Raw genomic sequence first — 11,857 nt, 5'->3', positions numbered from 1 at the left:
GACCACATCTCGGTGGAAACGGAGGGTGCGTGCTGCGCCCGGCCAGCCAGGAATAGAAGGAGCGGCCCACACCTCCCTGGAGAAAGACGGAGCTACAGCTCGGTCAATGGCGCCACCGCGTGGCAGCACAGCGCAGGGGACTCCCATGGAGAAGTCATTTTTACTTTGTGGTATGCAGATCCAGACCTTCCTCACAGAGGGGAAACACACAGTTTACAGACTGGATAAGTTGGGAGTGGAGTTCAGGTCGCAGTAGAATTGTAAAATGTGTATTATGTTTGCTAAGCTTAACAGGACAAACCAAAATACTTTAGCTGAGCTCTATGAGCAGTACAAAAGTACAATATGCACTATGTCTTTATTAAATTGACATATAACATATTGTTACTTTCGCTAAATTCTGCACAAAGAATTGGATTATTAAGAAAAACACTGAACACCGAAACTTAAACATCTTAGATACACATTTCTTATTTAGAGTGACCAGATATTAAAATCCAAAGAGTAAAAGAATGTTTTGGAGGCATTTGAAATGGACAACGTAATCTCAATCTGAAAATACACACAAAATATGTCTGATACGTTAAAAATAGCCTGGCCTTCATATTAATTTAGTCTCAGGTGCAATTAAAATATTCAGGAAAGTTCTGGAGCTATTTGATTATTTCCCCGGAATTTGAACCAGCAGTTTCAGTGATTAAAAAAGCACCAAAATAACAAAAAAAAAGTTTCGAGAGGATCCACCAAGATAAACGCTGAACCACTGAGAGGTGGCAATTAATTTTTAATGGCTTTCTGAATGGCTAACACTCGCATGAGTATAACGTTAAACTCATGCTCATGCCCATTCTACACTTCAAAATATCCATCCGAGTTTCGATATTTACAGGGTTACAAAAGTCTTTGCGGGTCCTTGTAGGGCACCGGTGGTCCCCAACAAAATAAATGACTTAAAGCCCACAAATCCTGTCCTTAATGTAATATCACTGGATAATATGTCAATCCGGCTGTCTGAAAATGTCTGTTTTAGAGCCCGTGGGTTAAAGGTGCTGTCACCGGATCGGATGGAAGGAGGGAGAAGGAGAGAGGGTGGAAGGGAAGGTAAGGAAGGGAGAGGAGGGGGGTAGGGGAGCGGACAGACACTGGCAACGGAGGGGGAGGCGTTTGGCTCGTTGAAGACGGGGAGTGAACGAGCAGAGAGGGTGAGAAACCAGCGGATCTGGCCCTTTAAATCACCAATATACAGCGCATTCAGAGGTGAGTTTGGAGATATTCGGGTATTTTTCTCCCTGTGTATCATAATTGTAACGCGTCTGTGCGCGTCTGCAACCCCGGCTTCTCGTCACCGAAGGCGGCTGCAGCGGAGAGGGACTTCATCAGTGTCACGAATCCGGTTTTCCCCAGCCCTATGCCGGCAGAGAGGGTGGGGAGGACTCGGGACAGGGTCAGTGGAAGATTTCCTACAGCTCGGCTGGACTTGAGGACGCACAAGCCACTGTGTACAAAAACCGATGGATTTTATATGCTGAAGTAGGCCGTATGCCGAGCAATTTGCATTATAGCGGAACATAAAGGCATGCGCTCCTGTCTTATGCCCATTGTCGCTGGATGGGTTCATATTGGCTGCTGGAGCCTGCCTCCTTCAAAACATGTCACCACCCTGCTCCCACGGCTAACAATCAGGGCCTATTTGCAGAACTGAAGCGGTCTAGTCTGGTCTTCACTTGGGAAAATATCTCTGGCTTTGTTCACAAGGTCTGCCTGTGCTTGCGCGCCTGAGCGTATGCGTGTGTATGTGTGTGTGAAGTGTGGATAGCCATGAGAGAGAGGGAGAGAGAGAGAGGGAGAGAGGACATGCTGTTCTATCCATCAAAATGCCCGCATTGTGTTTTCACACGGTAGAGCAGCAAGCAGGGCCTATAGCGGAGGACATGGCTTCAAACTGCAGGCCCGATCAGCGCTCAGGAGCAGCAAGGATCAATAAAGACTGATGCATTTTTGCGCGTCTTGAGAGCGGCTGTGGGCTCGCTGGCTGGCCGGGGCCTGTCCAGTTCTGGTGATGTTTTTGGTTCCATGCCAAGACGAATGACCAGCTTACTGTTGTGGTTTTGCTTTTGTCCATCGGAAATGCCCCCAGTCGTAAATGTTTTCGATATGGAGGCTTAGAGGAGGAGGATTCTGCCTTTGGAGGGGCAGAAATTCATATTTGTGTTGGTATTTGAGGGTACAGCTTCCTTCTGTTAGCTCGGAATGCGCCATAGCAGAAAGTTTGAAAAATCAACAGGCTGAAGAAATCAAAGCAGTAGGTTTATGATACCACTGACGTCTGAAAGTAGTGATTTACGCATGAGAAATATATTTCTCAATTGTCCTGTTCCTGGAAGTTGTCCCTTTTCTTGATAATTCATATGAGAAATTATGAAAACAGAGGCATACTTTTTTTTTTACAACAGAGCCCACAGTTCACTTTCAAAAACACAAAAGATAAAATACATGAAAGGTACACCAGTTTATAAACCGGGGTGGCTGGGTGGGGGTCAGTATTTTATTATTTGTCCAGTAATGTTAAATTGTGTTTCTGTTACTATTTTAGATAGAGCAGATTGAGGTGACAGAAAACACTTCTCCTTCAATGGCTTGTAAGTTCAAATTTCCTTGTCATTCCTGTGTCGATTCTGATCTGTTGTAGTTTTGTAAGCTGTAGCGTGCAGTGTTTGCTCAGTTTATTGTGAGGAGTTGTTGTTGTTCATGTGCATATCTGTATTCTTCTGTTGGCTGTCAGTGATGTATGCATGTGGGTGATTCAGGGACAGCTGCTGACAGATAATAACACGGCATGTTGTGAGAGAAAGGTGTGTTTGTTTGCGTGTTTGTTGCCACGTGTGCACTTGTACAAAACATTTTGAATGCATACGTCTGTTCACACGTTCATATTAGTTGCATCTCTGCAAGCCCTCGCGGTGTCAACTTCAGGTCAGGGTTGGGTTTTGGCATATAGAGGTTAGATTAATGTTGGGGTAAATTGGAGTCACCAGTCTCAATACAGATACGCATGTTTTACTATTAAAAGCATCAGCATAATTTTTCCATTTACTGGGTGATATAACTGTCAAAACAAAAAGTATTTAATGGTTAAAAAATGTGTGAATTCTCTGAACAAGCAACAAACAAGAGTTAATATTTCCAGAACATGATCTAGCATGATACAAGTGTATTCTGTTTGATATCAAGTACATAAAGAACAGTATTTGATACTCAAAACCAGACTTAAGTACGAGCAGTATTTACACGCCCACCGTGCATCTCCAGGGAATTCATTTAAGGCAATGCAGCGCCATCAGAAACAAGTCTGCATGTGTGTGAGGAACGCAGATGAACAGAAAAAGGGACGACAAAAACCCTCTAAAGTGGGGGCATTTTTCATCTAAGGGCATAGTTGGGATTGGGATTTGAGCTCAGGGTTAAGATTAGGATAAGGCTTCAGAATTTGGATTAGTTTGGCGGACAATCGCTGAATGTCCCTACAGATATAATAACACAAATGTGCAGAGGCAGAACGAGAGAGAGAGAGAGAGGATTTCATCAGGTGTTATAAGTCTGTTCACTATCTTCTTTCTGTCTCTCTCTCTCTCTCTCTCTCTCTCTCTTGCAGCAACACGTTCACACACACACACACACACACACACACACACACACACAATAGCCCTAATTACAGACATGAATCTCTGAGCTACTCCACAGCAGGAGTAATTAAAGCAGGATCTCCTCCTGGGAGAGCGAGAGGGCGACAGACAGAGAGGCATAGTGAGAGACAGTCGTAACAGACTCATGGTGATGTGAGGTGGTATGTTAGGAACAAGGTGTGTTTTGATCGTATGTACCAGTGGGGAGATTTCTGTGCTGTGCTAACAGATGTGTAAAACAAAGAAACTGGAGGGGAGGTTTTTTTATGTGCTTTGGACACCACAGGTATCAAAGGACTTTTTTTCTTTTTTTTGGATCAGCGATGCAGGAATGTCCCACCATCTGGTCTATTAAGTGGTATTACTGTTGCTTTGTGAAGAAAAATGAAGTTGTGATGACAGATATTGTAATGTGACTTGATAAAGCTGATGACAACAGTTTGGCACTGAAATAAAGTCCACCCTCCTGATCTCAAAAATGTTTGCTTTTTTTAACTGACATATGAAAAATAAAAAAGCCATTTAATCAGAGTCTCTCTGAAGAAAATGTGAGAAAGTATGATATTTTACAAACTTAACAAAACACAAAGCAAAATTTTATAAGCATTACCGTTACTTGGGATCTGTGACATGAAAAACACTTTTAGAACCCCAGGTATACAAAACCACAAAGGGAAACTAACATTTTGAAAGGTAAAAAGCGTTCGCCTGCTTGTAATCTACTTTTGTAAGCAACCATCTCACCTGCTCTCTTTTTTTTTTCACAGAGACAAGCCAATGTGAGCTCAGCTGCCCTCCAGTGCTGTCGTTTTGACTTGGCAACCGTCCGCTGCACCGCCCAGCTCGTCCTTCTCCATACAGTCACGTTTGTGCTCAGAGTTCTGTCTGCCTACCGTCAGTCAGGTATCACTCTGTTATCTGTGTGGATCAATCTGTGTGTGACAAAACACTTAAGGCTTAAAGGATATTTACTGTGACAAACATCGGTTATATTGTTTAAGATGCTTTTAAGCTCCACCCTTAGTCATACTGTGCCTTCATAAACCTTCTTTTGATTATGAAGATGCCATATTTTACTCTTTGATGGTGCTGCATTACCATGTAGTCACCTCACAGGGGTGCTATACCTCTACACCCGAGGCCAAAGAGCCACTGTTTGCTATATTTAACAAACAGTGGCTCTGTGCTGTTTAAGTAAGTATAAATATTACTATGTAGAAATAGTCTAACAAATTGTACTTAAAGTATGAGTCAAGAATAAACGTACTCATTGTGCATAAAATGGTCCTTGTTAGATAAATTAGAACTCGGTACATTAGCACTGACGCATTAATGTATAAGGAGCATTTTACTGCAGTGCAGTAGTTGCTGAAGATATTTAAAGTACATTCTGAACAGTTATGATATTTCATAATGTGATCGTAAGAGAAACTGTAATCTGCAAAGCAAAGTTAAGAACAGTAAAAAGTACAATATAAACTGCTGAAATGTAGTGAAGTACCAAACTATATTCATTGTTAGTATAGCATTAGGCTAACCGTATGCAGCCACACCACCACTCAACGACTTGAGCGACAACAACAAATGTATCTATCATGTTATCTTTCATAAAATACTGTGCATTTGTACACATAGTATATTTGCACTTTAAATGTAAAGTTGCAAGTTAGAACCCACATTCCACCTTCATGTGTCCAGAATGATCCACTCAAACCTGTCCTGGTCGTACACGAATCAGAACGCATTGATATACCGTCAGTCTGTTCGTGCGACACTGTGTTCCAGTGTCATTTTGTTTTAGCAGCCAGGAGTCACTCAGTCCATCCCTCCCTGCGCATATTTGATGAAATCTTCAATCACTGTCTGCAAACATAGTAAACATTTTCTAACTTCTCGTCTCTCATTCAGTTTTCTCCTGTAGTGGTGCAGTCTGATGGATCAGCATGTCTACCACTAATAATATCGCCCAAGCCAGGAAACTGGTGGAACAGCTGAGGATTGAGGCAGGGATCGAACGCATTAAGGTAGGACAGTATTTCATGTTTATGTACGCGTGAGTGTGATTATTCATCCACATCTGACTGCTCTTTCCTTACACCTTTCTCTTCCTCATTTTTCCTCTTGTTCTCGGTGCTTTCCCGTCCTTGTCCCCCATTTAAACCCCCTACCTTCTTCTCCTTACCCCTCTTACCTTCCCTCACCTACCTCCTGATTAGGTGTCTAAAGCGGCCGCAGATCTGATGAGTTACTGCGAGCAGCATGCTCGCAGCGACCCTCTGCTGGTTGGGGTTCCCACCTCCGAAAACCCTTTCAAGGACAAGAAACCCTGCATCATCTTATAGCTGCGCTGCACTCCTCCAGGCCCACGCATACACTCATGCACATACAAACACACACTCACACATACACGGTCAGTACTTTTTTCCAGACTTCCCAAGACACACACGTGAGCTCACACACTTCAAGCACCCCAAGCTAACAACACAAACACACACACGCACAATTCCAAAATAGTCACTCTGGAAAAGCGCCATACCCTAAGTGACAGCTAGGGGGCAGGTATCTTGTGCTCACAGTGGCTGAGATCAGTATATCACTGAGTATGATCCAAGGTGCTTTGGTAATATTCATATATGCTGGTAAATTAACTACAAGTGTCAGCTTAACTTAAAAAAGGGATTTGGATATTAATAATAGGAAATCATGATTTTTTTCTTCCTCCTTCTTTTGTCGTGAAATAGAGGGTTGGGTGAAGGATGGACAGCAGTACCATAGGCAGGGAGTGGGAGGATGCATGTAGGCAAGAGAAAAGGCCAGTAGGCGTTCCTGCCGACCGTGCCAAACACGACCTGTTGTGCCACTAAAAGCTCAAGAAATGCTTTTTTTAGGCTGTTAAAAAGGTCTGGGATCTGTGCCCTCAAACCTGCCTGTTCTAAATCATGGCGGGTCATTTTGGAGCAAGTGGCTGAAGCCTTTGCCTTTATTGGGCTAGCATGGTTCCCACCCAAACCTGTATCAGCAGTCCCTCTCTGCCTGTGGCCTCAGTATGGCCGTCTGCAGCCTTTGGCCAAACCTTCCAGCTGTGCCAACATGTACAGAACCTTGTCACTAGATGCTGATCTGCCTTCAGTCATCCTGCTGCAGTTCATTATGGCTGCCGCTGGTTGAAATCGATGTCTAAGCTGATGTCAGATCTGCATCTAGAAGGGGAACATAGTGAACTGCTCTAAACAGAACTCAAGCTATTAACCCTGGACGTTTACTGCATTTTTCTTAAGAAATACTTGTTTGTGAACTCAATGTATGTTTTGATATTTTGTTTAAGCATTACCTAACAGTTGAGACAATACTGTTTTTTTAAATTGTTTTGCTTTGACATAGGTGTTGCTCTTGGCTGAAGGTTTATCTTCCTGTCTGACATTAAATGCTAATGAAACAGCAGGACATAAGGGTTGTAAGCCAGGGGTTATACCTAACCAGATACTTGCTAGGATCTTAAACAAAAGTTTCTACTGTACATCAAGCCTCCCTGTGCTTTACCCCGAGAGAGGGCGAGGTCGCAGACTGACCACACCTGAGAATCAGTCTGCAAGGACCACGAGCCTGGAGGAGAAAACCGAAACTTAAAAAGTAAAGGCGAAGCTTTCCCCTTCCCGCTTTCTCTACTCATGTTTAATTCTTTCAGTTGGCAGTGTTTATAAGGCTAAGTGACGGTTAAGTAAAGAAGAGATATCTTGCATTGGATGGTGCAGAAAAGGAGAAATGTTTGTTTTGCCTCTGCAGTAGATAGGGGGATCAGTCCTGTTTAAATGAATAATAATTCTGGCTTTCATATTAGAATGAAAATGACCAGGGCTTTACCAGTCTTTCAAGTTTCCAGTCTCCCCAGTAGAGGAGCTGTGTTCAGTGTGAACTGAAGTGGTCATGGACTGGATCAGTAAGAGCCGGCAATCCCCTCTCTGTTTCCTCTTCTCCTCCACAATGCTCCTCCTCTCTGATGAACCAAACTTGATTGTAAAAACTGAAAACAAAATGAAAAAAAAAAATCAAGTCAAGAGAAACAAACTGTATAAACTTTCTTTCAGACAATGTGCAGAAGTGATAAGTTGAAGAGTAGCTGTTTTGGGTTCATTTTTTGAGTTTCTTCTTTCTATGGAGTCCATGGAACCTGGTCAGTTGAGTATTACCCTGTACAGTGTTTGTAAGATACAAACTCTAAACACAGAATCCCTCTCTGTGGATGTTGGATTTTTTTAGTACTACTTACTCTGTTCTGTCAGTCAGGATCATGTCTGTCTTTTATTTATTTATTGTTATTCTTCTTATTCTTCTTCTTATTTTTATCAATCAGATGTTAGAGGCCCACGATAACGGAGGATGGCTTTAACCACAGATACAAACTTTAACACCTGATGAGGATATATTAGAGCAATGTAAGATAGAAACAAACACCCTGTTAGGTTTAGGGTCATATCCTATTAGAGGAAGAATCAACATCGGACCTCATTCCAGTGGCATAAACCAACCTCCTTATCTATCATTCACCACCAGAGCAACAAGTGAGTTTTTCTCAAGTGTTGGTTTTGGTGGGCAACAGGCAACTAGGACAACACACACACACACACATCCACATTTACACACTCTCTTGCAGTTGTTTTTTGGGTTTGATTGTCAAAGGTTAAAGGAGTGGTAGGGCTCAGCACTGAGAACTGCTTTTGACGGTTAATTGCTGAAAGAAAAGGAGCTTTGTCCCATCATATTTACATTTGAGCACTTAGCCGAGGCTTTTGTCAGTAACGTACAGTGACAGAGCAGGGTGGAGTCATTTGGACAGGACTTATGGTTGTTGATGGACTGTCAGGGGAGTTGCACCCACTGCTTTTCTGTTCTCTAATCACTACGTCAATATGGGCCCCCTACTACACTGACATATAGTTTTTTGGAGTTGGTGAGAATTGAGCAGTTGTTTGTGTCTGAATGGCCTCACAAAACTGCTCCCATGCGTGAGAGCGTGCACACAGTTTGAAAAGCAAACAGTTCTTTGGAGACAACTTGCAAGAATACCCACATTAAAAAGTTATTTTGTCTTGTATTTAGTCCTAAGAGTCTGAAGCTACAGCTAGCAGTCACTTGGCTTAGCTTAGCTTCCATCATGACTGAAAACAGGGCAGAAACAGCTAGCAAAATCCACCTACCAGCACCTAAAAAGTGCACCATTAAACACATTAAAAAGTGTTAAAAATACCAACGTTTACAGGGGGTTGAACTTTAGAGATGATTTTGTTAACTTTGGACAGCGCCAGGCTACATGTTTCTTCCTGTTTTCAGTATTTATGCTAAAATATGCTAACCTGCTGCTAGTTTTACCATCATACTTATTGTACAGACAGGAGAGAGATGTTGTCATGTAACTCTTGACAAGAGAGCAAATGAGCATATTTCCTAAAAAGTGAAACATTTCTCCAGAAAATACAACATTACAATTATGCTTATTAACACCACTGCTCGTCCACTCTGTAGGCGATGGTTCCTGATAGAAAGCCCAGCTTCATCACTCATCTTCCTTTACTGCAAACAGAGAGAGCAGGCAGTTTCCATAGTACAGAGAGAGAGCGCAGGAACTGGAGAAAGGCCATAGAGAGGGCTGAGGATGTGCATGTGTGTGTGCGTGTGTGTGGGGGGGTGTCGAGTGCTTGGCGTTTGGTAGCTAAAAAGGATGATTTGGCAGAGCAGTAGGTGGAGATGCGAAAACAGAGGTGCATGCATGTGTGTGTGTGTTTGTGTGTATCTGTAAGAGACAGTGTGTAAGAACACACTGTGCCTCCATTGCTGTGCAGGGTGTCACATAGTAATGTTACAGTACTGCAGCCGCACAGTTTCAGGTCAGGGTGAATCTGATCGGAGGAGAGGTCATGTGACACCATGTGAGTCAGAGCAGCACATATGGCCTCCGCTCGCTCTTCTTGTCAGTCGGAGGTTTGCGTGCACATTCTGGAGGAGAGTAGGAAAGGATTCTGTCACAGGCCAAAAAAAAAATTGCTCAGTTCTGCGTGGGAAGCTATTTTTGGTGTGATGACTAATAGTAACCCCAGTAATAATTATAATGCTGACAAATTCACTCTCTGAAACCTTTTTCAGTTTCGCTCTCGCTGTGTCTGACTCAGCCACATAATGCAGTTTATTTTCTCCACTCATTTAGGCCTAAATGAGACCTAAATGAATAGTTTGACATTTTCAGAAAATACACTTATTTGCTTGTTTGATGAGAGGATCAATACCGCTCTCATGTTTGTCTATTCAATATGAAGGTAAAGCCAGCAGCCAGTTAGCAGGTTATAACTCACTGGCATCTAGTCAAAGAACAACTTGCTGTTTTATTCACTTTGGTTCTTGTACAGAATAAATAAGTGAGATATCATGTGTTAATTAACAGGCTTCATAGGTGCTGGCTGGTGGATTTTGTTACCTTTGTGGAGAGCTGAAGTCACGTTCAGGGTAGCATCTGCTCCTGTAACTTGGGTAACCCAGTGAAATTTCTTTCAGCATTTCTGTCATTGCTGTACCTGAAAATACAGCATTTGCACTATGAGACCATGAAACTTTAGCCATGAATAAATAGTAGATAGTTTAATAATAATTACTTCATGAGCACAGGAAACCACAGCTCCAGTTAAAAGAACTACAAGCACAGCAGCAAGGGTTACTTCCACCATCGTAAATTGCTTTCATCCATGTCCACAATAAGTTCACTTCTTCTCATTTAATATTTTTTCAGCTTTCTGGTTGTAATCTCTGCTGTCTAAAAAACTCAGCAGTGTTCACACCACTGCGTCTGAGCTAGCTGTGACTCGCTGATGGACTCGCCGGTGGACTGATGGGTTTCTGTTGAGTCGTGAGGTTTAGAATGAAGTTTTTGAAGTTTTTCTAACACTTCTACTGTCTTTACAGAGCTAACTATCTGCACCTGCTTCTAGTCTTTATGCTAAGCTCTGCTGCTGGCTGTATCAAGCTGACATAAAAGTGATATTGATCTTCTTCTTCATCAAACTTGAAATCAAAATCTAACTTGACATCAAAATGAATCAATTAAGAGCATTCATCAAATTATTGCTTTGAATGAAATAAACTCCCTTCACTAATCCATAGTGATAACTGGAGAGATTTCGACTTGAATTTGGCTGATGTGATACATCACCTGCAGTGACAGTTAGGAAGTAGCACTGATTTAGCATAAGAGGACTTGTCCCAGAATATGAAGTATTTTAAGACTGAGGAAATAACTTATTCATTGTTAGTGTTTAGGAAAGGAAATGCAGTTAATTGTAATGTCTTTGCAAGGTGTAGCTGGAGTGAAGAAGATTCAAGAAGATTCACACCAAACAAAACAGGCATGCATACATATCAGCACACATGCAGACACACTGATGTTGTCCTGGAGATGTCTGACTGATGCTATTTTTTAATCATTATTTTTCTTTTCAATCATTCCATAGCTGGTTGGGCTGACAGTCAGAGACAGCCGGCCTGAAACGCTGGTTCGGCTGACAGTTCGTCTGATTGGTTGGTTGTTAGTTTGCCTTATAGTGGCGTATATTGTGTCAATGCTGGTCTTGGGGTTATCAGATCAACAAGAATGAACAGTGTTGAAGTGGAACACATGGCTCGAGATGGAAATCCACTGGTGTTGTGACATAACGCGAGCCCGGTGAAATGAATTTCTGGTCGGGTGGGGAGAGTTGAGGCTCCTCACTGGTTGACTTTGAAATCAAGCATCACTGAATCAGCTCTGAGCCTTTCCTGAGACTCATCTTTTGTGTTCTGATCTCCTGTGTATGCATACAGTATATGTATCTTTTTGCCTTGACTGATTATGAAGAAAATATATCTATTTTTTGTAACTGTTCTCTGATGTGCCATAACTCATGTTTTCTTGCACACTGTTAATATTTTGTGGATATTGCTGTTAAAAAGATGATATTGAGAAGTAGATAACATTAATAAAAAGATGATATAATAACAAATGCTCTTGTGTAATTTGGATTTTTATTTTTAACCATGCTGGGGTGGCAGGGTGGCCCTATTGATGATGCGACTAAATAAATGGACTCATTGCATAGCAGAACGTTTCACTTAGAGGAGATCCTGCAGTCTGGGCCCTTTTATGTGGAGTTTGC

The 11,857-nt window shown here is 42.2% G+C and overlaps 1 protein-coding gene across 4 annotated transcripts; it reads left to right on the top strand.

Annotated features, from left to right (window-relative positions):
* Nucleotides 1-1,136: 1,136 nt before the first annotated feature.
* On the top strand, nucleotides 1,137-11,704 carry gng7 (guanine nucleotide binding protein (G protein), gamma 7). Of its 4 annotated transcripts, none has more exons than XM_046413505.1 (5): nucleotides 1,156-1,257; nucleotides 2,594-2,639; nucleotides 4,451-4,586; nucleotides 5,592-5,707; nucleotides 5,900-11,704. In XM_046413505.1, the coding sequence occupies exons 4-5, from the start codon at nucleotides 5,627-5,629 to the stop codon at nucleotides 6,023-6,025; spliced, it is 207 nt and encodes a 68-aa protein (XP_046269461.1). In that variant the 5' UTR covers nucleotides 1,156-1,257; nucleotides 2,594-2,639; nucleotides 4,451-4,586; nucleotides 5,592-5,626; the 3' UTR covers nucleotides 6,026-11,704. The 4 variants fall into 4 exon arrangements, with proteins under 4 accessions (XP_046269462.1, XP_046269461.1, XP_046269464.1 ...); XM_046413507.1 differs by lacking the exon at nucleotides 1,156-1,257 and adding an exon at nucleotides 1,456-2,302 and having other exon boundaries at nucleotides 2,603-2,639; XM_046413506.1 differs by lacking the exon at nucleotides 2,594-2,639 and having other exon boundaries at nucleotides 1,137-1,257.
* The last annotated feature ends 153 nt before the right edge of the window (nucleotides 11,705-11,857 follow it).

This window comes from Scatophagus argus, chromosome 15 (genome assembly GCF_020382885.2).
Source record: "Scatophagus argus isolate fScaArg1 chromosome 15, fScaArg1.pri, whole genome shotgun sequence".
Lineage (NCBI taxonomy): Eukaryota > Metazoa > Chordata > Actinopteri > Scatophagidae > Scatophagus > Scatophagus argus.
This window is presented reverse-complemented; position numbering and strand designations above follow the sequence as displayed.

What these genes read in the sequence shown, in the direction of transcription:
- gng7 (XM_046413506.1), top strand. Translation starts at nt 5,627, where the DNA reads ATGTCTACCACTAATAATATCGCCCAAGCCAGGAAACTGGTGGAACAG. An exon ending in CAGGGATCGAACGCATTAAG is followed by an intron (nt 5,708 to 5,899) that starts GTAGGACAGTAT and finishes CCTCCTGATTAG; the next exon opens with GTGTCTAAAGCGGCCGCAGA.